The sequence below is a fragment of the Rissa tridactyla genome, chromosome 1 (genome assembly GCF_028500815.1).
Source record: "Rissa tridactyla isolate bRisTri1 chromosome 1, bRisTri1.patW.cur.20221130, whole genome shotgun sequence".
Classification (NCBI taxonomy): Eukaryota; Metazoa; Chordata; class Aves; order Charadriiformes; family Laridae; genus Rissa; species Rissa tridactyla.
In genome coordinates this window covers 47,445,795-47,473,517 of record NC_071466.1, presented here as the reverse complement: position 1 = coordinate 47,473,517, position 27,723 = coordinate 47,445,795, and the positions used below count along the sequence as shown (strand labels likewise).

The 27,723-nt window shown below is 44.1% G+C and overlaps 1 protein-coding gene across 3 annotated transcripts; it reads right to left on the bottom strand.

Annotated features, from left to right (window-relative positions):
- Positions 1 to 3,773: 3,773 nt before the first annotated feature.
- On the bottom strand, positions 3,774 to 22,714 carry KLF5 (KLF transcription factor 5). 3 transcript variants are annotated; one of them, XM_054188491.1, is made up of 4 exons: positions 22,268 to 22,714; positions 19,489 to 20,359; positions 18,307 to 18,366; positions 3,774 to 5,729 (listed from the first exon to the last, which is right to left on the bottom strand). In XM_054188491.1, exons 1-4 carry the CDS (start codon positions 22,502 to 22,504, stop codon positions 5,551 to 5,553), a joined length of 1,347 nt encoding a protein of 448 aa, XP_054044466.1. In that variant the 5' UTR covers positions 22,505 to 22,714; the 3' UTR covers positions 3,774 to 5,550. The 3 variants fall into 3 exon arrangements, with proteins under 3 accessions (XP_054044466.1, XP_054044469.1, XP_054044467.1); XM_054188494.1 differs by lacking the exon at positions 22,268 to 22,714 and adding an exon at positions 21,661 to 21,736; XM_054188492.1 differs by lacking the exon at positions 22,268 to 22,714 and adding an exon at positions 21,104 to 21,467.
- Positions 22,715 to 27,723: the final 5,009 nt, after the last annotated feature.

The following is a 27,723-nucleotide window of genomic DNA, read 5'->3' as shown; positions in this document are numbered from 1 at the left end:
GGGCAGCACGGGCCCAAGCCCGTCACCAGCAACCAGTTGGTGGGGTGGGAAGGAGCAGCAGCAGTAGCTGGAGCTGCGGGAGCAACGGGAAACGGGAATTAAGCCTGAGACTGATGGGCAGCAGAAACGGGGCCGGGCAGAGAGCGGGAAGAAAAAGCAGAGCTAAGGGAGGAGGAAGTCTGCCTTGAGAAGTTCCACCTGAGACCTCATTTCAGGCTGCTGCCTGCTGCCACCTGCACAGGTGCTCCTGCAGGAATAACTCACGTATTTAACTTGCCGAGTTGAAGAGTTACTCTCTTTTTCAGTGTGAATTTGCTTGGCGTCTGCAATATAACTGCCCTTCCCTCTCCCCACAGCTCGCTCGCTCTCTCAAATCCGGAAGACTTCAAAATAAGGAAATAACCTACTCCTTGAAAACAGAAATTCATTGTTGCGTTTCTTCCAACAGCATCCTGGCCTGTATAGGCCACAGGAATACTGTGGCCAGCAGGACTCGGGAAGCGATCGTCCCCCATACTCGGCACTGGTGAGGCCCCACCTCGGGTACTGTGTCCAGTTTTGGGCCCCTCACCACAAAAAAGACATTGAGATTGTGGAGCGTGTCCAGAGAAGGGCAATGAAGCTGGTGAGGGGACTGGAAAACAAGTCTTATGAGGAGTGGCTGAGGGAACTGGGGTTGTTTAGCCTGGAGAAAAGGAGGCTGAGGGGAGACCTTACCCCTCTCTACAGCTACCTGAAAGGAGGTTGTAGCGAGGTGGGGGTCGGCCTCATCTCCCAAATTACAAGCGATAGGACGAGAGGGAACAGCCTCAAGTTGCGCCAGGGGAGGTTTAGACTGGATATTAGGAAAAATTTCTTCACCAAAAGGGTTATCAAACATTGGAACAGGCTGCCCAGGTAAGCAGTGGAATCGCCAGGCCTGAAGGTATTGAAAAGACGGGTAGACATGGTGCTTGGGGACATGGTTTAGCGGTGGTTTTGTCAGTGTTAGGTTGATGGTTGAACTTGATGGCCTTAAAGATGCCTTCCAACCTAGATGATTCTGTAAGTCTATGATTCTATGATTCCCCAGTACAGTACACATAGCAGGGAAAACAGACCTTTACATTTCCCAAATTGTTTGGAAATTTGGTGTGGAAACACCCATTTTCTCCTCCCCCGGCCGCTCCTCAACTAACCTGTGGAGCTGGAGCTCGCTGCCGTGACACGTCGTCAAAAGCAAGTATTTGCCAGGATTCAGAATTGCACTGAATATGCAAATGAACACGCATGCACACACACACGCGTGCGCGCCAATATATATTTGCATACATATTTATATATAAACAGTAACTATTTTTAAGAAGCACAATAACAACATCAAAGAAATCCCAGGAACTGCGGCACTCTTTGTTTGCCATGGACAGGCCTTTGTTCGCCATAGACAGACCGGACCCTGCCTGGTCTCCACAGGCTTCTCCGGTGGCCTGTGTCAGCTCAAATCCCAAATCCTAAACAAGGGGCATTGGTGAGGGTGCTAGAAACACAGTAGATGACAACAACAACGTCATGGTTAGTAGTGTAGAAGAGGAATAAGTAAACACGAGCGAAGCATGCGAGTCGCTTCATTAAAAGCGTACCCATCGGGCTGCTTCTGCTCCTTACAGTGGCCAATGAATTCCCTCCGTCCTACCGCACTTGAAGTGCCAGGATGCATTATTCAGCACATGAGTAATTCACCACATTCTTTCGGCTAAGTGTCAGTTGTTGAGCCGGACTCTCTTTCATGAAGGTCAACAGCAACACCACTACGGCAGTTGTAGAACGTGGCGGAGCCTCGTGCCACCGTACTGACCAGATCAAAACAAAGATCTGTGCGAGGATCCCCTGTAATGAAGGCCACAAGGTTCCCATGTGGGCACAGAGGTGCTTCTGTGGCGGATCAGGCCCTAAACTCACATTGGAAACCACAGGAAGGAACTTGGCGCCCAGTCAAGAGGAGGACTAGGTGTTCACGTGGCCACCAGAAAAGCCAGTTGGCCAACTGGAGTTTCCCTCTTCATGTGGAATGATAATTCGGGTGCTGAAGGATAATTGGAGAGTTGAATTTGAGGGTGGCCTCAGTTCCTCGGGGGACTCTGCGCCAACTGCTCTAAACGAACCGAGCGGGGGCTACGGTGGCACTGCTTTTTCTCGCAGGTTTTGCCATCAGCCATGCTGTTGAACTCCTGGATTAATGCCACCCGTTGCTTGCCAGTGAAGAAAGCTCCTCTACATTTGGTTTTGTAATGTATTCTGGTGCACGGGTCTGCTGTGCCTGCCTCTGTTTGCATTTGCTGAAGTAGATGGGCCTAATTATGGCCTTTCATTCAAGATTAATATGAAGCCATTAAGCTGGTTTATGCAACCAGGTAGCTGAGCAACAGAAACATCTAAAACAAGTATGAGGCAATGTCGGAGGCTGAAACCATGCAATCAGCCGGCTTTGGTTGTGAAAAGGCATGGGAAACGCAGAAGCCAGCGGACCAAAGACAAAAGACAGGATGAGAGAAGATTCAGGAGCAGCTACCAAACCCACCGCTGGTCCAGCCCCACATGGTCGGGCTGAGCTAAACAGGGAGGCTTCAGGGAGGCTTCACCCCACACCGCGCTCAGCAAAATAAGCCCCGGTAGCAATTTTTCGCAGTGACGCCAGAGGAACGGTTGCCCAATTCATTGCCAGCCTCCCCTCCGAGCAGAAACGCTCCGAAGAAACTCAGGCATTTTGCTAATGGCTGGATCAGAAAAGGGCAACGTCGCAGAAATGCTGCTGGGAGCTCCCTCACCCTCTTCTCCAAAACATCGCTCTTGCGTTTGGGGTTCTGGAGAGCCAGGCGAGACGCGGGCAGATTGTCTTCGTAATTAGCCACGTCTTCATTGACTTAGTTAACGCTAACTGAGGTATTTTTTTAAAAGGAGGGATTAGCTGATGTGTGGGAGGGGCTCATTACGAGAAAAATCAATTAAAGAAAAATCAAAAGTTAGGTTGTAAGAACAGAGGAATTTAAGAAAGGATTTAGGCGCCAGTGTTTACAAGACAATTGAATTTTGAAGAAATTGAGTGTTGATTTAATTGATTATAATCTGGTAGTAAATGGTACTTAAACTCTTTTATGGATTTTAAGTTAAATTTCTTTTTAAAAGCCTAGTATGCCTGTTTTCTATAGACTCAGAGGAAAGGATGAGAGACAGATGTAACCCCCAGATCTGAACATCCACATCCACTTCAATTTTTCCATTGAACCATACTTCTGTCTTCCGAGGGAAAAACACTGAATAGGAGACCTTGCTTGGGGGTCACTCCATCGCACTGCTATGGCACCCTCCTGTCTTTTTAGGGCATAAAAGAAGCTTTTGGGGGAGAAACTTCTTTTGGGCAATGCTGTAGACAAGAGTGAATAGGTTTTACCCACCCTGCAAGTGGGAATTTGTATTGTACCCAACGGGTACCTTTAATTTACAATCACGCTACCGTGGAAGGACTTTTGCAACCATTTTCAGGCTACTGTACACTTCCTTTAAAGTTCTGATGGCAGAAAAGCACCATGCCTTATCCCTTCACATTTATTATCTTCATCAGGGCAGGATGCAGAAGTGCCAGGTACTTTCCGAAGACACCATCCCTGCTATGAAGAACAGACATTCCTAGCTTAATATTGCTGTAATTTCCATCTCCCAGCGCAAAAACACAGAACTTTCATTGTCTGGAGCTTGAGAGAGCACACGCACATGCACACGCACACACATTAGGCACTTTGTTTTATTTTGCAAAAAAAAAAAAAAAAAAAAGAGTCTTTATATATAAACCATTTCATTCTCTCTCAAAACATTCTACAACTATACAGCTGTTTGCTCCGTCATTTGCATAGGAAATACCACAATACAAAAATAAGGTAGGGGGGAGGCAAAAGAAGCAAAACAGCAACCAATTTATGCATGTGTTTCCACGTATAAACATTTGAAGCCTTACAAAATTATTTACATCGTTTGTCAACTATTTACATTAAGAGCAACATTTCTAACTATAACAAACAAAACTATAATTTATCAAGTATATGTAAAATTGTCTTAAAAAAAAAAAAAGAGTCTATCATATACCACAAATAAATAAAGACAAACAACAGTTTTAACAAAGCTAGGTTTCCTGCAAGACCCTTTTTTTTGGTATTTTGATTGTCTAGTCTAGCCTTTGGTTGACAGCTTAATATTACAGCTTGTGAAGTCCAGACACTTATTAGGTTTGTTTGGTTTTCTCCTGTTGTCTGGCCAAATCCTACACGGTCTAACCTCGTCTTTGGCCCTTCATCTACTATTTCAAGGCTGAACACGGTGGATCAAAGTCATTGTTAGCATAAAAGGGCACCACTTTGTTGACTTCAGTGGAGTTTCAGCTACTTTTGTCAGCAGTAAATTTTCCCCTGCGTGTGTCGATCTGAAGAGTGGATTAACTAAACTGCACTGTAATTTTAAACAAAATTACTGTATCCTTTACCTTCTAGTAAATTACATGCAATATCCACACAAAACTAGATCATACTGGTGCTGAACCAGCTTAACATGTCTGTGTATGAAAATTGCATCCTAAATCCTTCTTTTTGAAGTGATACGAAGTTTAGCTTATAGTAAGAGGTTTAACATTCTGTGTTCATTGTAACTATCCCCGTTATTTAAGCTTCCAACATTGACTTGATGGTTCATTCTACGTGTTTTGCCCTTTTAAGCGATTTGAAAACAAAATCCTGCTTTGAATATTCAGTGCACACCATTTGAGCTAACAGGTACGAAACATCTGAACGCTTAGCTCATTTCTCTTATGAAAAATGAAGCTAAGTTTGTACTGTTTTGAGAGGTATTTAAATAACTTTTTTTTGTAAATGTGCCGTGTTATCAAATGTAAAACTGCTTTTTTCAGACGGTTCTTAGAAAACTTTTGTATTAAACCTAAAAAGCTGATTTGCATATTTACAAAATCTTTGTCATAGCAAACATGCAACATACAGAACAAAATGTTTTGTTCTATGGCTGTTTATGAATTTTTCTATGTACTTTATCTCCACAGAATGACTTAACATTTAAAAAAACCCCACAAGTACTAAGTATGTCCAGTAAAAACCTGACAGATTACAATTCATGGCTTTTCCACTGCGTTCATTCACCTGCAGCCTCTCATTAACTCGTTTACTAAACATTGTCACAATAATGACAGTGCTTTGGTCAAAACACCGCAAGAGAAAAAAAAATATGTATAAAGCTGCAATGTGTCAAGACATAATACTTGTAAAGAGATGAAACCTGCTGACTAAAGCCATATACATCATGAGAGCAAACAAAACGACCGAACGCTCTGGTATTGTGATACAGTGTCTTCCCTTTTTCTGCATAAATATACAAAATATACATTTCCAGTTTCTTTTGAGATTTCTTTTAAATGGATAACCCATACTCAAAAAAATTAAACTCATTTTAGTTGAATGTCGAGAGTCAATAGGAAATTGCATAGATACAGAACAGCCTCAACAACAAGTCCGGCTTTTAGTTCTGATGCCTCTTCATGTGGAGAGCCAGGTGATCGGAGCGGGAGAAGCTGCGATTGCAGACGGCGCACTGGAAGGGCTTTGCCCCCGTGTGCTTCCTGTAGTGGCGTGTTAATTCATCCGAGCGAGCGAATCTCCAGTCGCAGCCTTCCCACGTGCACTTGTACGGTTTCTCGCCTGAAAGAGGGCACAGAAAAAGGAGACTGTCAGCTGTCGCTCTTCGGGAGAAAACTGATGCGAAGTCACATTTGAATGGCATTGCTCTTCAATCTAATGGAGCAATACATGAGCTGACGCTTCCTAATTATTCACAGCTCTATTCAATAGGCCCCAAACTAACAGTCTCTTTGGTTTTTTCAGTGAATTTTGCTCTTGAATCTGTAATTTAATACCTCGGTAAAAAGTAAGAAACTTTCCAACACACAAATTGGAGACAACTACGGTACAGAAATACACAGAAGTAAAAAAACTGCACGAGAGTGAAATACGCTCCCTTACACTCATCTCAATACGAGTAGGAAAAAAAAGCAGTCTCTCACTTGACAATCCGGCCTAGTTTATAACTTACGCTTGCACCTTTTAAAAATGGACAAACTAAGTTATACAGAGCTTTTTTTAAGAGGTCTGAAATGGGAAGGAAGATTTCTATAAAGGTTCTTTGTAGTGCGCAGATCTGTTCAAGAGCTTCTGATGTGAGAAGAAAGGGGCACAGTGTGCTACAAACACAACGGGGGTAGTATTTTCTAAAATGTCAGGGGCAATAAAAACTTGTGGTATCCTGGTTTGGCCTAGCTATACATAGGAGAAAGCACCTAAAAGATCAAAACACCCATTTTCAGAATTAAATGTCTACAATGAGGTACTTAAATAACCATATTTTAGAGGTGGCAAGTGCTTGCTGTCTCCATCAGTCTATAATGATGTATGGGGAGCACGGTGCCGCTGAAAACTTGCTGTGTTACAGTAGCTCAGAATACAACTTCCGAGTATCCAGCTACGCTTGAATACACTGGCCCAAGCACCTAAGATACCTGCATTCATCCATTTTAGAACTATAAACGGGGTAATAATTTATAGGTGTTTGTTGAAACGGCTGAAATACGAAGCCACAAAGCCAAGACCATTTCTGTGTGAAACCAGAACTTCACATGTACATACACCTGCTCGGGAGCTGGTATGGACATGATATCACCATACAAGCAAGCTTCATACAAACAAAGAGGCTAAGATTACCTATTTATAGGCTATTGCTTGATGTTGGTGGACAAAAACACCTTTCAGTTGGCAGACTGGATTGCTATCTACATCCTTTATATTAATTTGACCCATCTGGCAAGAACAGAAAGAAAACCGAGTTTATCAAAGCACTCATCGGTAGCTTCATCTGGAGCAGAATCAAACCAAGGCTGAGCTTTCCAAAAAGTCCTTTCCAACACATCTTACAGACCTTCTCCCTCTCCATTGGTCTCAGACCTTTACCCTCACAGCCTCAATCCTACAACACGGTGGAATGAGTCCTACTTTTCCCTGTTTTACCATCACATGAGCACACGGAAGAAAGACAGAAGCCAGTATCCTGCAATCAGACTGTTTGTTCTGCACCAGTTATGCAGAGAACACCATTTGAGAAACTCCAAAACATTACTTCAGAGACGCTAATCTATCATTCAGAAGAAATTATGAAACTGGTTTTGTCTGGGAGTTTCTACTGCTTTTTCTGATCAACTAACTAGTAACTTTCCGTCTACTACTAAGAACAGAACCAGCCCTTTGCTCACAATGGGGACTTGACTTCTTGTTGGCAGCATGGTCACAACCAGAACCAGACCTCTACAAGAAAAACTAACCACCCAACCAACCAACCACCTCTTTGCATAAACAGCGACCGGGATTTATTGAAATCACAGTGGAAACATATCATCCCTTAAGAAAAACAAACTTAGAGCCTGGCATCACCTCTCCCAGAGGTTCCAAATTATTTGGTGGATGGCGAATCAGAACACAAATCATTACAATTTTCCGTCATAGCTGAATTTACCCTGTCTGATGCTGATTGAAGACCAGAATGATCTATCACACAGGACTCTTTTTTGGTTCATGTCACATACACTGTAAGTTAAAATACAGATTTCATTCAAACCCAGTGTGTAAAGCTTTTCTAACATCAGAGAATCCCGTTGAGATAACACATTTGTTCTTCACAGCAGAACGACAGGAAAGGTCTCTATTCAGTGAGGGATCTTTTGTACTATATACATCATCCTTAACGTATTTAAACTGGGTTATTACTGCAGCCTGTAAAAGGCTGCGTTGCTGATCCATAGGCATAGCACCAGGGAGCTCTTCTGTGAACAGTCTGTGTTAAAACACACATGTACACACGGAGGTTGCACAAAAGCATTACTCCTGCACTTGAAGCGCCTTCACTTAAAGCCAGTGTATTTCTTTTTCTCCTTTCTTTCTCCTTTTCTCCCATATTGGCTTCAAACTCTTCTTTAAAAGCCTTCACTTAAAACTGCCGTATTACAATCGATGCTGAACTCCCAGTCTTGTGATCCCCCCCCATCCTAACTGCCCACAGAGAGCATACACATAGTCAGGCCTCTATATACTCCAAATGCTTGCTTATCCACTTTGCAGAATTACATGAGGAATGAGAGTAATGCTAAAGAGGGCAGGAAAACAGCACCAGTTGAACAAAAGCCTAGGAATACCCAGACCGGACCAGAATGGGGACCGGGAGATTAAAATCACAGTTTCCGAGCGTGGCATCGAGGAGGTATGAAGTATGTGCACCTTCACCGAGTGTGGGACTACGCTACCGAAAAAGCAGGCTCAAGGTTGTCCTGCATAGGGGGCACCTGACCCTGACTAAGTCCAAACAAAACTGCTGTCCCCTGTTAAAACATTTTTACCCTGCGAGCACCATCAGCAGGTGATACAAAGGCTGCTGGCATACACACCACCAGCGGTGAATCCTTGCCTTCCCGGGCACCACAGCTTCCAGAGTCAACGCTCAATGCAACGGCCAGACCCCCATCAAACTCCAGGGGACCCAACTTCCCAGAGACACTATCTACAAACTTACCCAACTGTCACAGTCACTTCACCGCCTGCCACAGTCACGAAATCCTCCCGGGCAACAGCGTTGCTCGGGGGAAAAGCCAGGCAGTGCCACGCAGAACAGCATCATTCCTCCTCGCTGGCCGAATTCTGCGGAGCGGAGCTGCACTGAGCAGCGCTCGGGGGATGCGCGGAGGGGAAGGAGCTGGTGCCTTACACAGATTATTTTAACAGTGTTACTTTTATGTAGTGGAAATTAAAGCCAGAACGCTGCTTTTAACCCCTGCTTTGGCCAGCAGTGAGAACTGGAAAATGTATTTTTAGCGCCAACGTAAAGGCCTGGATTATTTTGAATAAATCCTAGGGGTAAAATACTAAATATCTATGTTTGTAATGCTAGTTTCCGTTGGAAAGTTCTATTTAAGAACTGCATCAATTTCAAATGTTTTCCTTTTGGGCAAGGAGGAAGGGGGGCAAGAAAAAGAAGGTGGAGATTATTTTCACTCCTTTAAAGAAAGCAGAAGAACAACTAGCTGGTAATATTTTCTCTCTCTCAACCTATACACATGCTTTTTGTCATTTAGCAGAAATAAGAATTTGGGTTAAGTTCCTGCGGCAAGGGAAAAAGAGCCTCACGTTACATATTTTCTGAAGTGACCCTACTTCGTTGCTATGCTGACTTTAAAGCGCCGAGAAATCTGGGGTTGAAGATTTATTTTTAAAAAAAGCAGGTATACACAACAAGGGACACTGAACCCTTTATCCACTGTTTTCATTGGCTACATAGTAATGTAAGATTTGTTTACTTTAATGATTGTGCGAAATACAGTAGCTGTAAAGTTTCAGAAATATTTGGTTTTCCTCCAGCAATTTAGGGCTTCTATAGTGTTAAACCAAGAATGCCACTGGTCATCAAATACGAAGGCAGTACGGCTTGGTTACTGGAACACGATCGCAGTATCAAACAGATATTTCACTGTAAAAGCAAGAAAACAGCTAACTCCTCCACTTCAGGGGAGCTTCCACGGGATTTGTTAGAATGTCAACACTGTTCAACTAAAACACCATGGAGGAAGCTGGTACCGATTTCCAGCCAAATAGCACACTCCAACCCTTTCTTCCCAAGCCAGAAATATTATACACAGCACTTCTGGGAAACAGAACTGCTTTCCTTTAAATTATACTTCAACAGGATAGGGATTTCATAAGTTTAATTGGATTTCTGCATAACCTCCTTCCAGTATCACTGATTTAAAATATTTTGCTAGGCTTATACATCACAAAATATATTTTTAAGTTCTCGAGCTGTTAATATGTATCCATTCTCCAGCTTAAAAAAATACATTTGTGGAGCATGAGAAACAGACTTGTACTTGAGCACAGAAATTTTAAGCCCTAATGTTTAGTTTGGAAGCTCTTTTACAGAAAGCACCTAGCAAGAGATAAGGGAGTTTAACCTGAACAGAGACTATTTTGCTTGCAACGTGTCTGTCTGTTAAAAAAAATAAAATAAAATAATGCTGTGAGATTGCCAGGATGTCAGAAAGATGTCTGGATATGCACATATAACATGCTAACCTAACCAGCCTCTTCAACAGATAAACTATCCCAAGGTAGATCCCTTGTCGATACCACAAGAGAGTGGTCTGGACCAGTGAGGTACACCGTGTTGGCTCTTCTCCCTTTAATTAATCTTCTTGGGATTTAGTTGTGTCAAAACACACCCATTTCTTTCCTAACATTAATTCTAGCCACTGGCAGTGACCCTCATGGCCACGCTCATTTGGGTAAGGTACAGAGCCACCAGTGAATGGGTGACGCTCATTTTGAAGACACCCTCTATCTTCAACATGCAGCCTCTGTTCAAGAGAATTTTTCTGTTTAAGATTCTGTTTGGAAAAAACAAGTCACTGAAAATCTTCATTAGTGATGAATTTCCCCATTAACATGAAAATACGCTTCCTTATTTCACCAAAGAGTTGTGTGACTTTAATTCTGCAATTCACCTCTAGAATGGCTTTCTTTAAACACAAAGCTGCAAACAGCAAGGGCTGGATATTCAAACCTTAAGTTAAGTAACTCTATTGGTATGCAGAAATCCAAATACAGGTATCACACCCGCCAATGCCTGCAACTTCTCTTACTTCCTATCAGAAATTTCTGTCAGAGCAAGGACTTTGGAGCTTCCCTGAGGAAGAAGCAGCAGCATACTTTTTGAAGACTCCAAAAGACAACACCTGATTACAGCTCATAATGGTATAGAAGTATAAAGACACCCCCCCCCCCGTCATTCTTTCCACCATTTTAATATTACTTATGTTTATTACGGAATTATTTCTAGTAGCAAGAATATTCAACTAGGTGCGATAAAAAGGTGGTAGGCAAAGCAGAAGTTTCTGCACCATAATCGCACCAGTTACATACATAACCTGTATTATGTCCAGTTTTAAACAGGTTATTATAAAGATTTATGTTGTCTCAAAGTCTTCTGGTGCATCTGTTTTCAAATTTTTCGTATCTTAGCATCAGTTGTCTTAGTTTCCTGACATGCTATACCCTCAAATTTTCAGAAAAAATAAGAACAAACAGAATGGGTTTTCCTCTGGTTTAGTTTGCCTGAAATAGCTTTGCTGTAGTTCATAGCATCATGGTTTTAAACTCTGATCTCTTCCAGGCTGACTGCAACTGAAAGCAGTTGCTTGAGTGTATGTCTGCACTCATTCAAAAGAAGTTTTTAGCTCCCAACGTTTACCTAAAATTAGCCCTTCCTTCTGCCATTGACTACGTGCTGTAGTTGTTTTTAAAAGCAGATTGGTGGTTGGGTTTTTGCCCTTTTTTAAGACAGGGGTTATTTTTTAGAGAAAGAGACGAAAGCTGAAATTTTAAAATATAAAAAAAAAAAAAAATCCCTCAGGTGTTCAAAAGCTCTTTAGAGCACTGAAATTCTCGGTTGTCCAAGATGGAGATGGACCAGAGGGCTGACAGCATGCAAGGTACATCCAGCTTATTTTGTGAGTGACAAAATAAATTTAGTCCTTGAAACATCCAGCCCACCAGCAATACGAATGCATAATATACGCTGCACATTTTTAAATGTGATAAAGCCTCTACCTAGTATAGTAATGGCTAGAGGGTGACCATTAAGTAGTACTTCACAACGAAAAGGCATTTTAAGGAATCCTGTAAAAGAGAGCTGTTGCACTTCGTAAGTCCGATCACTGATAAATGAAGCAGTATTTGATCTCTCTCTAAAAAAAGCATGAACAGGAAAAAAGGTAACTGACTGGTAAGCAAAGGGGACGGCCAAAAGAGTTGTGCACCATTCGCTTTCTGACTACAGAGGCGCAGAAGGCATTATCTTCTCAGAGCTCCCACCAGTGCTCGAAGCACTCTCATTTTGCTAAGTGTTGTCTTAGGCAGTTCAAGGCTTACTGGGGAATCTTGATTGGCCTGTGCAACGGTTTATTTTCTTTCTGGCATAACATTCTGTTTTAACAGAGGTGGTCTCTCTTCAAGGAGATATGTAAACAAAAAGGAAAGGAATTTTTATTTTTTTTTTTTTAAGTAGGTTTGTAAGAAATCCATGCCATCTGGGGTGCATGGCTGTGTCTACACGTCCTGTGCCGAAGAACACATTTCCTCATCTATGCCTGTGGTGCAAGAACAGCTCTTTAGCTCTCACACCAATAACACTGGCTCTTGTACAGTCAGATAAGAGGTGCTCTTAAAATGGAATTTATTAAACACGTACTGCAGACTTCCAGATTTCCATCTACTGTATGCACACACACACCAAAAAAAATAAATTGAAAGCAATCCATTAAAGCTATTTTAACTCAAAGCGAAGCACTGTACACTTGCCAAAATCAAAGGTTTTAATATGTCCTTAATCAGAGTTGTTAGAGATCACGGAATATAAATAATGCGGCCTGACAGGACAGGAATGCTGCTACCAAGATACTCAGACTAAACTAGGACATTACTTAAATGTTTCTAATCTTTCACCAATGGGAGGTGCAGGTCATCTAACAAACAACAAACAACACGCTATCCTGGAACCAGGAGTCAATCGTCCCCGTCAAGCTCAGAAAAATTAATTACAATAAGGAATGTCTAATCAAATAATGGAAAGTTTTAATCACCGGCAATTGCTGTGAATCTTGGGACTATATTAGCCTATGTAGGGCGGTCTTGAAATGAACTATATTTAAAGCTGGTCTCTTAGGTCAACAGTTTCCTTATCGGGAATCAAATATCCTGGAACTGAAGTTTAATCCTCTCAGGGAGCAATTGACAGAAACAACAGGTTTTTTAAGCTTTCATGCTTAGAGGGACTTTCTAGGCTTTTAATCAAAAAGAAAATATTAGGCTTTTCTTTTCACTATCTAAAATCTAAAAGGAGCACCCCTCACCTGACACCTTGGAATGTAATTCCTGCTTCATAAAAATTGTGTGCCGGATGCTGATGTGAATGACCAGTAATATTTAACTAAAATTCAGGTTTATGTTGCTAAGATTTCACCCTCTTTTGAGCAACACATTCAAACATGTCTCGTTTAGGTTATGACTACAGATAAAGAACCGGATCAATTAATCCCAAGCTCTGCAATCATTCACAAAGTGTTCGATGGAAAATGCATTATTTTCCCTTAAACTGTGGCTTGCACAGGAAAATAATGTACTTCCATTTCTCACACAGGCAACTAATGGATTTAGCAGAATTCATAAATAAAAGATACCAACGTATTCTCCAGCAGTGTCTAGCAACGCTGCACTTTAATGCACTTTGTCAACCATTTTATTTAACTCTCCTCCATTTTTCCTTATTGTCTCTATCAATGATAGTATTTACTGACACCTCCTTAAAGTATAAGCTGTGCAACTGACTCATCTAACAGGTTAAAGAAGCAGAATCTGCACAGAAATACTACTTAATAGCTATTTTCATGATGCAAAGATTCTTGCAGGATGAGGTTTGCTATGTACACAGGAGGCTGCAACCACGAGCAAGGCAAAGAAAGGCTTTTGGGGCCTCCATTCCCCACTCGTACACCCCAAGTGAAATCCCTCACCAAAGTGTCAGGATGATTTGAGTCAATGCATTTTTTTCACAAGGTGCTTTTATTTCCAGCAGAAGTCCAACTACCGTTTGTCCTCCCTTCTGAACAATGGGCATCCTGAACTCTCGGGCAATTCTATATGGTACCAGCTTTAACAAGTATCTGTATATACAGCTACGGCAAACTCGCAGCGCAAGGCCCTATGGACTGCTAAAGGCTATTGCACACAACTGGTTCTAATTCTGATGTACCATCAGAGCCTAATTCTGGATCCATTGAGGCAAAGATCTAAAATAAAATAAAACGTTTAACACCTTGAGGAACCGCAGAAGTCAGCAGCTGTTCCATGCCTACATAAACATTTGAAATAACTAGGGACGGTGGAAGTATTTTGAGTGCATCTCATTTAGAGAAATGCCATTTCTCTTGAGTTATCTCGGCTTCCACTTCCCATCACCAAATACAAACTAGATCTATAGATAGAGATGAAATAGTTCTGCAGTTAATGCTAGAAACTATTAATGGCAAGCCCACCATGTGACCAGAGAACATGCCTGTACAAAGACTCTGTATACGGAAAACCAACGTGCAGCTGGAAAATGTCCTCAATGTGCGTGCCTTGATGTGTTCAAAACAATGACAGATTTTGCTCTTAAAACCATACACAATTCTGAAGTGTGCAGCTGTTCACAGAAATAATAAATAAAATAAAAAAACAACCCAACACCCTGAAGCCAGCGGCTCTTCTGCAGCGTTACAGGTAGGGTATTCCAGGTGCCTGCATATCAAAGGCTCAACTTCCACAGTCTGAATCTTTAACGTATAAAGAAATCTAACAGGATAAGTTACAGGACCTCTGTTTCTAAAGGATTATTTGATATATATATATACTCCAATGCCAGAAAAGGAACCGAATGAGGTTTATCTACAACACACAAGTACTTTTCACTGACATTTGGCACGTTTTTCAAGTTGGACACAGAGCTGTTATGCCAGAGCCTTGAGGTGGTTTTACTGCTGGACAGCCCGCAATAAATGCATAACCCCCTCCCCCATTATATACCGTCGTTGCACAACGCCGGTTATGAAACGAAACTTGTTCCATGAGTAACAGGTAAAATTATTTTAAAAGAAAATCCCTGCTTCAAAAGGTCAAAAAATCCCATCTGTTTGGAGAGTTGTTCCAACAGGTACTTTCGCATACTGAATACCATTTTACCTGTTTCAGGGACAACTAATAACGAGTTAAGAAACCATACTGAAGTGTTTTAAGGTATTAAAATGTACCAGACTCCATGGATACAGATCCAAAATATATCTTTGCAGCATTCAAATCTTTGTTCAGTTTGGGGATTATTGGTTCTGTTTTACCTCAAACCAGGACATTAGTTTACCAATAACTAAAATTTACTTCATAACTGACAAATGCTAAAGCATTACCTACAGAAAGAAAAACCTGTGCCTGCTTCAGCGACTGGTACAAATACATTAACTTCGCTTAGCTCTGTACGTGAATACTGGATTCCTAATCAACGGCAAAAGTCCAGTGTAATTACATTAAATCAGACTAACTATACCAGCTTATACCACCTTGGTAAACACCTTGGGAACACCTACGAAGAAAAATGTAAGGGATTTTCCTCTTGCCCATTTCCTATAGTTTTATTTAAATGTAATTTATAAAGTCTGACAGTGTGTTCATATCTGAATTGGAAAAAAGACTGCAGCATACATTCCACCTATCAAAAATAACATTTCCCTTAGGTTTGTTCTCAAAGAACATCTAAGAAACCCAGTGAAAGCCTTTCAGAAGAAAAAGGCTGTTAAATAAATACTGTGAAAAGGCTGAGATTTTTCCAATACAAAAGGAAAACCTAAGGTCTGTCTTGACTTTTAATGGCAGACAAACTTTGCTGCAGGCTCTTTTATTTTAAGATGACAGATTGCTGAGAAGGGTGGGGACTGGTTGGGATGAGAGACTGAAGCCAATTTTAAAAGGTATTGTTAAGAAACTAAGAATAAGGAGAAAACAACTTTAGTGGTCCATGATTACTAAAGAACGGGTTTAGCCAGATAAACAGGTCTGTTATCCCTGAAGGGATTTGAAAGAATATCACACACAACTTTATTAAAATGGATTACGTGACACTTGCTTTAGACTTTGAAGGTAAAAGCTTCACCAAAGCCCTTTTTTTATAAAAAAGATTAAAAAAAAATAAAATATCAAAGCTTAATAGTGCTGTATGAATTCATAGTTCTGGGGGATGGGATGCACAGAGGCACACACCCAAATTTAGCCCTCGGCATCGAGCCCTTCTCTTTGGGGATCAATAGCGAGATTCCCCTGTGTTCCTGCAGGAGCCGTGCAACTTCACAGGTTTCCCTGAGTTTGTGTCCATTTACTTTAACATTCATATAATGGATTTACGGTACTGGGTAAGTCAGAGATCTTGCTCGTAATACGCATTTCAACCATGTGTTAAGACAGAGATGAGAACCGGTGCTGGAAATCTTCAAGTATTAAGTGAATATTCAAGAGAGTTAAACTAATGCAAACTCTGAAATAATGCAGGTAACAGGATACGGACTCACATTCTTGCACGAAATGCACTCTTTAGACAGTTTATCCCTTCATTCACCTCCCCAGAAGACCCTTTGTATTACAGACCAGCTTAAGTTCACTAGATTTTTATCTAAAACAACATTCTTGTTTCCATGAATACACCAGCTCCTCTGACCTTTGCATATTTATCCACATTTCTAAGGTCAAATATCTATAGGTAAAAAAGTGAAGGCAACAATAAACATTAGTGACCTTAAGCAATATATATTAGCGATGTGGTACGTATTTCTATGCACAGAAGTATTAACTTTATAAACCCTAAAGTCATTACTACTCAAGATACAAAAAAAGATACACATTAATTTAAAAATGGAAAAGCTTAAGTTTCAAATGTTGACTACGTAATGTTCACTTTTAAACTAAAGCTTTGCTTTTATCTCTCTTCCGAGTTATTGTATAATAGCAAACAAGATATTTAAAGTTGGTATTTAGTTGCTGGCTAAAGTGTGGAAGTGGAAATCGCACTCTTAAATTTACAGATCATTTATTAAAGAGCAATGGAACTATACTCTCTGACATTATTCAGGCTTATAGCCTCATGAAAATATTCCTTTCTTACTAAGCTTACTGCTAATGAGTGATTATATGTATCAAAAATATTTTTAAAAGTGTTCTTGTTTAGTCTATTACTAATGCAAAGCAATAGTCTTTGTACAGTTGCTTTTAATTTTTTACTGTGACTGCAACACAGATAACTCTCTCATTTATCAAAACAAAATTTCCATAGTAACATTTAGTCTGCAGATACTCAATTTCTTTACGATAATCCAACAACCCATTCAAAATAGCTGCTGAATATAAGGCCTTGTTTCCATAGAGATACTGAAACATTTTGTTAGATCATAGCTCACGCTAAGTTTTGTTTTGACTTTTGGTTTAAACTTGGGTGAAACCCCATCACTTTGAACGGCACAGCCGCAGCAGTGACAGCCTGCTTCAATAAGCGAGTTGCTTCAACCGTGACTCGCGTTTTGCTCTGAATGGAGGTCCATGCATAAAAGAGCTGGGGTTCATACTTGGTTTTAAAAGCAGGAGTTGCAGCCCCCTCATTTAATTTCTTTACAAAATCAATCATGTGCTTTTCACTGATTTAGCATGACCATCTCCGTACTAACATCCCGGCAAAGAACTGTCCTAAACAGTTTCAGGCGCGCTGTTGGTGAGCTACGTTTTTCTTCCCGTCTCCTCTCTCCTCCTTCCCCGTCTCAGCAGGTGAATGCTTACGAAGAGCACCTACGGCAGTTCCAATGCCCAGCCGCTGCCCTCTGCGCGCACGGCTCCTGCGCCCACCCACAAGCAACACCGTCCCCAGCTCCGCTCCACCCGGGCCCAGGAACAGAACGAGGAATGCCTCTGTAGCTGCAGGCAGAATGGCATCGAGGTACAGAAAAACAAGTGTGACGCACTGACACTTTCAATTTTCTCCATTTTTAATGTCTTTCACCGACCAAAAAAATTGAAATTATGTCTCCTTTTTAAAAAAATAAATATATAGAAACACTTGTCTTAAAAAAAAAAAAAGCACAATTAATGCAAAGGACGAAGCAAATGGAGGTATCTTGGGAGTTTTCATGACGTTTCTGAAATGCTCTAAGATTAAATAACTCTAACAAGTCAAAGAGAAAGCCCAAACCAGAAAATTCTATCTATTTAGATACATTTTCAAAACTATAACATGTTTACTATGCTTAATTCATTATTCAAGAGGGAAAAAAGTCCTTTTTTAACACTTTACAGCATTTTAGATTGAAAAGGGAAGTTTCCATCAGTTTTATTCTTAGCTATTTTGAGATCTGTATTATAAAAGGTTTAACAAAACTGCATTAAGAATAAAAGCAATTTTTCTTCTCATTGACCAGACCTTAATTTTTTCTTAACTGAACTGCCAGCCTGAATCCACGTCATTCTACAGAAAACAGGGAGAAGATGGCAGATCAAACAAGCTCGCTTTCTTGGAAAATGTGTCAGCCATGAACGAACAGGAGACAGTGAGAGAATGAGTACATACCCGTGTGAGTTCTCAGGTGCGCTTTTAAGTGAGAAGACTTTGTATAAACTTTTGTGCAGCCTAAAACAAAAGAAAAAAAAGCAGAGAAGCATTTCAGTAGGGAGAACAGGAATGCTCCACGGTATGTTTAAACTTCCTCACTCAGCGCTGGGGTACTCTCTGGAAACATTCAAGTTTACTACCTTCTGGCACCATCATCATTTAGAAGTAAAATTTGATACAGAAAGCTCCTAGGGATATGTTGCTTTACATAGAAAAGAGAAAAATGTTTATGTTTCTGGTAGACTTACTACCTTGTAATGTAATATAGACCAATGGCTGCTACAATCTACATACAGTAACACCTGCTACCTAAGTTAACAACTCAGAGGGGGACTTTATTTTTTAAAAGAATTCCTAGAGGATTTGATCAAGCCAGACTCGGTGTCATTGTTACCCAGGGCTCAGTGTAACTCTTCCATCAAAGATTTCTCACATGGCACGCCAAATACACTGCTGAGAGTTTTGTTGGTAAAGGGGGAGAACAACCACGAACAGAAATTTCTCCCTGTGCTCGGATGGGTGTGAGTGCCTTCTATCTGTGATCACGTACTATGTGGAGGCACCGTTTATAGTCAGGTCCCTCTTCCCCTTCAGCATAGGAGAAGGAAAGGCTGGAAGAGAATCCATCTGGGGACAGTTTTCAGAGGTAGTTTTAATGGATTTCTGCGGGCAGCTGAATCCCCTGTTCGCAACAGGGAAGGTACGGCTGTGGTCTCGACTACTCGGAGCTGAAATGATTCTTTCAGCGCCAGCAGATTCAAACTGAGCCTCCGCTCCATCACGGATATTGGAAAAGGGGAGCAGGAGCAGCGAAGTCACACTGACTTGCATTAGAGAAGGCCATCGTTTTTTAGATTTTTTTTTTAATATGGGGTACAAGTTTTGTAATGCGGTAGAATGAGCTCAGGCATTTAAGAGAATTACAAATGACACGAAGAAATGGGTACATGTCATTTAAAGAATGTGAAAGTGTGCCACACAAAATAAGGAAATAAAGAAGATAAATTCTTCTTTAACAAGAACTTATTTGGTTCTCCCTAGGTGTAGACTACTGCTAAAGAAAACCACTTATACCTCATCCACGATTATTCATGCTTATTTTATTGCAAGAGCTGAGATTTTCTGGTATGGATCGCTTACCGGGATAGTCACAGTAGTGGATACGCCTTTTCTCCAAATCTGGGTTACTTCTCCTGTTGTATCTGACTGGTTGGATGTTCTGGGGGGTGATGGGCAGAGTCGCTGGTAAATTCGGGTTGTGAATTGCCAGCTTGGAAGCTATAGTAGCAGCGTACGACGGAGGAGGGGTTAAATTCTGTAGCATCTCTGCTTGTCTATCTGGACTTCCAGGCTCTGAGCTTGGGGGCGAAGGAGGGAAGTAAGTGGCCTGCTGCTGCAGAAACTGGTTTGGCATGGTGTAGGTGCAAGGGGGGATGCCCTGGAACTGTTTCATCGCAGTCTGTGGCACAGCCGAGGAGAGCGTGTTAAGGCCCGCCATAGCTGATGGCATGGAGACATTGTTAAGAGAGTCCATCACGGCTGCCTGAGTAGTAGTGTTGGGCATATCTAAATCCGGCGAGCTCAAGAGCTGATATAACTGGCCTTGCTGGGGCGTGACAGAAAGATGAACATCTGGAGTAGGAAGCTCCTGCTTGATGAAAATGTTGTTCACATCGGGAGTCTGGTGGGAGCTGAAGATGCTGGTAAATTCGGGGAGGGCCTGAGTGGGGGCAGGGGCAGGGGCAGTAGTTTCGCTCTGGTGACTGAAGATGGTGACCGGCTCTGTCTTGATGTGGGTTACACAGGGTCGCTGAGATTTGTACAGGCCAGTTCTCAGGTGGCTGATGTCGGGGAGGAAGACGTTCATGTTGATGCTGTAAGGCAACCCTTCGCTGTCAGTGAAAAACTGGTCTACAACCGAGGCACTGTCTCGTCTGTATTTCTTGTGCTCGGGGATGACAGGAACGGGCGGGAGCTGAGGTGCCAGGTATTTCTCCATTTCACATCTCGTCTGCAAAAACACAACAGACCATAATCCAGATGATTTGTTACCAACTGAGAAAGATGATGGCATGCAAGTCGCGTGACGCTTTGCAAAAGGCAATACTGTTCAGCCAGCCGCAAGCTACCTACAGAGGCAGTTATAAAGATTCACGCTAATGAAAACCTGTCTTTTATAATCGGCGCACTAATCAACATCATCAAGGACAAGGAGATAAAGCCATGACACAAGTTGTTCATGCAGAGTAAGCATTAAGATCGATATGATGCTTCAGCGTACGACAAACTTTTCATCTTTTATGCCTCCAAGACAGCGCGAGGCGCAGAAATGACAGGCGCTATGCCTAATCTGCAGATCTCCTGCTCTGGAATTCACTGCTCGAGCAGGGTGACTGCCTATCTGTTTCACCCGCTTCTCTTTGAAATGCTAACTTTAAAAGCCACATCCTCAGCTGGCTATTTGAATGCTAATACTTCAAATAATGTTTATATATATATATTCTATACTTCCAGGATTTTTCATCCTTAAAGGAAAGGTATTTTATTAGAAATACGACACCGAAGTGTAAAGTTATAAATAATACCAAGTAAAAAGAGGACAGGTTGACTGCATCAGAGTACCCTTTGTGTAAAGTGTCTCCGGGACTACACTTTAAAAAAAGGAAAATAATAATCTATACACTGTGTAATTGGCTAATAGCGTGATAAACACGTCCCTATCCATGCCTGGGTCCTTGGAGAGCTCTTTAATTACCGGGAAATCATTCTCTTAGCGTAGTGGTGCGAGGGAATCCGTGGGCGGTTGAAGCCCGATACATTACTGGTACAGTCATCGCCAAAACATCTATCACGCACTCTCCAATGGGCAAATGCGACATTCCCCCCTGCCCTGTCAAGACCGCGCTCATTCCGGGCCCGCTTAGAGAAAGCAGACGACGAACAGCAACTCCTCTGCCCGAAAAGTTGAGGTTTAGGACTTTTTCTTCAAAGACCCCCGGTTAAACACCGCAAACAAACAGAGCCGCCTCCCCTCTCCCTTTGATCTGGATCTGCCCCGACATGCCAGGATAATTCTTCCCCCCCACCACCTCTTGTTTACGAGCCGAGGGGCAGCTCCCTTTGAAGACGGTGGTTTATTTACTCGCTGGGGAAGGCAGCGCCCGGCAGACCCGCTGCCCGACACCAGCGGCTCCCCGGAACCCCCCGTTCCCCGGCGGGGGGCTGAGGCGGCGGGCAGCGGCCCCCCCCCCCCCCCCCCCGCCACCGCCACCAGGCCGGTGCCCCACGGGGGCCGCCTCGCCAGCGCCTCACGCTTTTTCCAGCTGTTCGGCGTGGGGACCCGCTCCGCTCCCAAACCGCCTCCTGGGACCGGCAGAAAGTCCCGGGAAGTCCCGTCTTTACCCCCCACCCCCCCCGCCCTTTCGCCCGGTGTCCTGTCCGTCTGCACACACCCCCCCCCCCGCACCCCCCCCGAACATGACTCCCTGCGTGGGCGAGGAGGACAGGGACAGGCGGCCGCTCTAATTCTGCCGCCGGGCAAGTGCAAAGGCAGCAGCTGTAGCTTTCAACACACCCGCGGGGGCAGCCCCGCTCCCCCCCGCGGGACGGCCCGTCAGCCGCCGCCGAAGCCCGCGCCCCGCCTCAGCCCCGGCCGCCTCAGCCGCGCCCGCGGGAGCCCCGCCGGCCCTGCCCCGCTCCGCGGCCCTCCGCGGGGTGGAGCGGGGGGGGGGAGGTGGCCGTTCCCCTCACACACACCGCACCGCCGGTCGCCGCCTCAGCTCCGCACCGCGGGGTCCGCTACCCGACCCCACCCTGTCCCGCCCGCCCGCTCCTCCGCGGCCGCTCCCCGCCGCCGGAGAGGGGCGATGGCCGGTGGGCTGTGAGGGAAGGAGGGAAGTGGGGGGTGGCCGCCGCCTACCTGTACCATCTCCTCCGCCGGCAGGGTCGCGCCACCGCCCCCTCCGCCTCCCCCCGGGTGCTGCTGCGGCTGCTGAGGCGGCGGCGGCGGCGGCTGCTGCTGCTGCTTCAGGTCCTCCCCGGGGAAGATCGCAGCCTCCCTGGCCCCCAGCACGGGCTTGAGCTGGGCGAACACCGGCTCCTCGGGCTGCTGCACGGGGCCCAAGCGGGCGCTCATGGTCAGCACCCTGGTGGCCATGAGGCGAGCTGGCGGCGAGTGCGGCGCGGACGGGCTGCCCGCCCCGGCGCAGGACGACTGGCCCGCGGGCGAGTGCGGGCGGGCGGGTGGCGGCGGCAGCGACGGTGGCTACTCGTGCGACTCACTCCCCAGCAGCCCCAGAGCGCATCCACTGCGGCGTCGTCAGTGCCTCTGCCTGTACCTGGCGGCGGGTATCTACCCGGTGACACACGCCCGCCCCTATTTCACCCTACTCCACCCCCGGCCCCCCCCATACACCCCACCCAGACGGGCGAAGGGGGCCGGCCCTACCGCCTGCCCTGCCTACGGGGGGGGGAGAGAGAGCGCCCGGCTCCGCTCCGCTCCGCCCCGGCCCTGCCCCGCCGCGGCGTGCCCGGGCCGGGGGAGAGCGGCGGCGCTCGGCCCGCGGACCCCGGCCCACCCCCAGGCCCCGGTCCTCCGTGCCGGCCCACTGCCCGGTCCCCGTCCCCCGGTGCCCGTCCCGCCCCCGGGGACCGGCTCGGTGCTCGCGGGAGGTGGAGGAAGGTTTTCAACAAGTGCGGCCGCCCGGCCAGGCACACACACACCACCCCCCCCCCCCGCCCCTTCTCCCGCTTTAGAGTATTATTTATAGTCTTTTAAAGAAGCGTTGCTAATGTAGGCGTTTTAAAACAGCCGTCGCTCCTACCTTTCATCTTCAAAAAGGGGGTTTTAAAGGCAGTCATTCAAATTTTATTATTTTTTGTCCCGAAGGCAACTTGTACCCGAAACCTGCTTGCTAATAAATTTTCCGCGCCGCACTGTACATCTCCGGCGTGCGCTGCGAAAACGCTCTGGCAGAAATAGCTCAGAGGAGAAGGAGGAAAGAGAGAGGAAAAGAGAGAGCGACAATGGTCTCTTCTCTTTTTTTTTTTTTTCTTTTTTTTCCTCCCCCCCCCCCCCGCCTCCTGCTCGGATGAGGCAAGTTTCTATTTACTTGTTTTGAGGTGTGGTTTCGATGCAAAGCATATTTTCCCCCTAGACGCAGGACGGTGAGCTAAGCTCCTGCGCGTTGCGCTGAAGGAGGAGAAAAAAAGGAGGGACGCCGTCCCTCTGTGCAACACCGAAGGGCCCACGGTGCCTGGGAAAAGTACAGCGCGCAGCGGAACCTTGGAAAAAACCCAAACTTTCCACCTTTCGCCCGGCCCTGTCAGCCTCGTGCTCCTGGTTTGCTGGGAGAGACTCTGGGAATCCATGGAAATGTTGGCGACCTCCCCCTCCCCGCATTTATCCCCTATCATTTACAGACAAGGCTTTTTTCTTTTTTAAGCGTAAAAAAAGCATTTTTTTTCCTGGTCAACCTGGCCCTTATCCCCTTTGCCTTCCTGTTCACGGCAAGTAGGATGTCTCAAGAGCCCGAATGCAGAAAAGCGAATTACAGAACCAGGAAAGAGCTCAGCGTAACATTTCTTGACACAGACTGTCTCTTTAGCAATATTTAGCCGCTTGATGCTTGTTATTACTAATGTAGATCCGGCTGCTCCTGTGAGCGTAGCATTTAAAGTCGTGCGGCCTTGTTAAGCATCCAACACTAACACGTATTCACATTCATACAACACGCCACTCCAGTGTCCTTTTCCGAAGACTCATTGCTGCCATTTCTTCCCCCATTCTAGCCAAGAAACAGGTGTTTTAACAACCAGATTTTAAAATCACGTTTTGTTTTTGCGTGGCTGCCCTTCACGTAACCCTAGTTTAGGCTTAGGCTTCAAACTACATTTTTTTGCATGCCCTTCATGTAGCCTGTTTCAACCCAGTTGGGATTTGAACTACGCTTCTGGCCCTCTGAAATGACAAGTTTCGTATGAACCGCTCTCTATCAGCTTTAAAAATGCAAAACTGGTAACACTGCAGTATGCTGTCTGGAACTTAATTAGTCTGTAATTCTCCTATAGGGCTAGGAAGCACCTGATGTAGAGCATATACTAGTAACTTTCAGACGTTTATGTAAATTGCATGGCTGTAGTAACTGAAATGTTTCTGAGACTCGCATACTTTAATTACATGTTTTACCTCCATCTGATTAAATGAATGATAAACAGATAATTTCAGAATTGTTTTTTTGTTTTGCTTTGTTTTATATATGTGCATTTATAAAGGGCCTGCTCTGGCAAATGCTTTGGCGGGTTAATTAGAACGGTATCGCTGAGTAAAGCTCTGTGTATACTTAAACATTTTCAGAAGCTGCTCTGAATGTGTTTTAATTTTTTTTTAAGGATATAATTAGGACTGAACTGCAGGTAAACAAATCCAATCCCACCGCCGTGTTTTTCTGCTAATGACGGGACTGGTCCTACAGTCTTTTGTCAAGTGACAGTCAGTGGAAGATTACTAAAGAGTATATGATTTCTAAAGTGTGATTTTTTTTTTTTTATTTTGGCATTTCTACTGTCACTAGCAATTAAACAGGCAAGTCAGATCGACTCTTGTTCCTGCTCGGGTTCGCTGCTCATCTGACCTACACATGCTGCGCTTTTTAGCTTGTAGATAGTCTAAATGAATGCTTAGATACACACAAAAAGAAGTTATTTGCTAACCTGTTTTAAGATTGTTTCCATTGTTATTAGATTTTATACTTCTTTGAACAAATAATTTTTGTTTACCAATTTAAAGTCAGTAATAAGCTGCCAACTAACACCATCTCCTAAATTAAATGGAAATGAGAGTTTGTTCAGAATTAATCATCAGAAAAAAAATGACGAGCTTACGGCTATAATCATTTTGGAATGGTTCTGTTTCTTTGCTGATTTTGCAGTGAGGAGTTAGAAAGCGAGTTTACACCTTAACGGACAGATTTGCAGCAGAAAAAAACGAGTAAGCCCTTTTAAACCCAGCACACTTCTGTTTGTGTAAGACGTTCGGCAGAAGCGTTCGGGAGTTATGGTAAGTGATCATTCCTCCGCAACGCAGTTAGTAAGTTTAAGTATCTTATTATAAATATGACAACTCAAGGTCTTAACGTTACTGAACCGCAGAGCAAGGAGGAGAAACAAAATGTGGAGTTTGTTCTGTTAAAGCACCTAGAGCTGAGTAGGTGCAGGACACCTTCCAGCGCCTTTGGCCAGTGACGAGAGCAGCGCGACGCCCTGTGCTCGGAAGAGCGTTACCAGGTTCTGTTGAAAAGGGTTAAACTTTCTGAAACTATGTAAATGCTGCAGGTTCTGAGCGGGCAAGGATCCAGGCTTTCTGGGTGAATGTAGACTCAATTACTTTGAACTCTCTTGTTCGGTGCATTCCTCTTCGCTTAGTAGTGCTATACCCATTAGGGGAGACAGGAGAAAACAAGAACAAATGTCAAGTCCCAGGTGGGCGGTCGGGAGCTTGGCAGTGGTGGAGCCCAGCTCTGCCCGGTGGGAGAGGGGCTGGGAGCGAAGGAGTTCAGGGTGGGTGGGAGTGGGGACGGGATGGATGGAGACGGGCTCCCTGCTTTCCTAAACTCATCGTCTCCACCAGACATACCTCTTGGGAAGGTACTTGCGTTCCACTGTCCTGGTGGGGAGGAGAGGGGCCAGGGTTGATGGGGAGGTTCACGTGCGTCGTTTGGAAGAGGAGGCAAGGGGCGGAAAGACGTGGACAAGCTGTTTCATAATGATGAGGTGAGGGAAACCTGAGGGCCACAGCTGAGCTGAGCCAGACCTGAAGCCCTAGGAAGATGTCTGATAATAATTCCAAGAGCTTTTAGCACATTCAGAGGCCTGTTCTGAGTCAGCAAATACCCATTTTTTCATGTAAACTTGCTAGAGAAGGGGAAATAAATTTTCTTCTTGCAAAACAAGTAGTTGTCTGTACTTTCGGCCACCCATTAGACACCATCTCCCCAAGGGAAGAAATGGTTTCTCTTCTTACTTCTGTCTTTCAAGAGAGAGCCAGTAGTACAATCCTTTTACCTCAAGAAAGTAATTATTTTTCCCATTCTAACTTTCCACCGAAAACAGGATTGCGCTCGCCACGAGGTACCATCTTAACTCATGACAGGCTTTGCAAATGCCACTCGCACTATATAACACAGCACCACCACAACGAGGAATGTAGCAGGGTGACTTTCTGTTAAAGTGAATGTGGAAAATCATGAAACGATAGTCTATTGCTGTGTACCTTTACCCGTTGCCATTTCAGGATTTGCTTACAGAGGCGTTGCCTTTGCTTACGCAAAGGCCAGCTCGGCTCCCACTTTTCATTTCGCTTTACCAAAAAATCTCATGATAGACCCTATGGAGGAAAGAATACTCTTCCTGAAATAACAAACAGCACTCCCTAATTAATTCAGCCTGGCCTTTTGAGTAGAAATACACTTCAGCTTGACTTCTTTCCCCTCTTAACATTTCAGTAGTCATCCAGTTCCACCTTTTAGCTCTGGCATGCAAAGTCATACTGTCAGGACGATACCCCTAGTTCCTCTTGGACGAGGCTTTGTTGTGAAGCACGTGCAGAAAGTGAATTTTCGTTTTGCCAACTCCCCTGTATAGCCGAGGACAGCTGTGTAAAAACTTCCCGTTCCCAGCAGAACGGGATTTGTCTCGAAATCCTCAGGATTTCTTTGCCGCGCTGTCAGGAGTGAAGAGCGTACCTTCCCGAGGCAGTGCGGCATTTCTTGTCACTGGGATTGAATCGGCACGGCACGTCAGGTAGAATCGCCCTCAATAGAGTGACTCCAGCATCAGAGAACTAGATTGGACAGTCTTTTAGAAATTAAAGATGTAAAACCTGTAAAACAACCGATTCCTCTGTTCTACAGGCCGAGGGAGAGTCACCGTTGCAAAGCTTGGTGCAGACTTTATAAAATGTGTGGTGTACGCAGGCTTCTCTTTTGCACAGTTAAAAATGAGGCAAAACTTTTAAAGTTATGTTTGGAGGTTGCTGAAGTTCCTAAAAGCACCCAGATGCAGTTGGACTTGCGGTTTGTTTTTATCCTTTAGCTAAACATATTTTTCTTGCACTGTAAGATGAGTAAGTTGGAATAGCAGTGAAGGTTTGTGACAACTAAATGACGGTATGTAAACTTACCCACAAATAACCTTTGAAAAAAATTTCTGCAGCAACAGGTTAAAGATCCTACCATGTCTGCATTTTCTGTGTTTTGACCTGACTGAGTCAGTCTGCGCTGTATAAAGCCTAATTACAGATTAATTATATAAATCTGCCTATGCAGAGGTCTGTTCGAGCATTTTCCCTCCAGTTTAACTCGAGCATGTGTGTATACA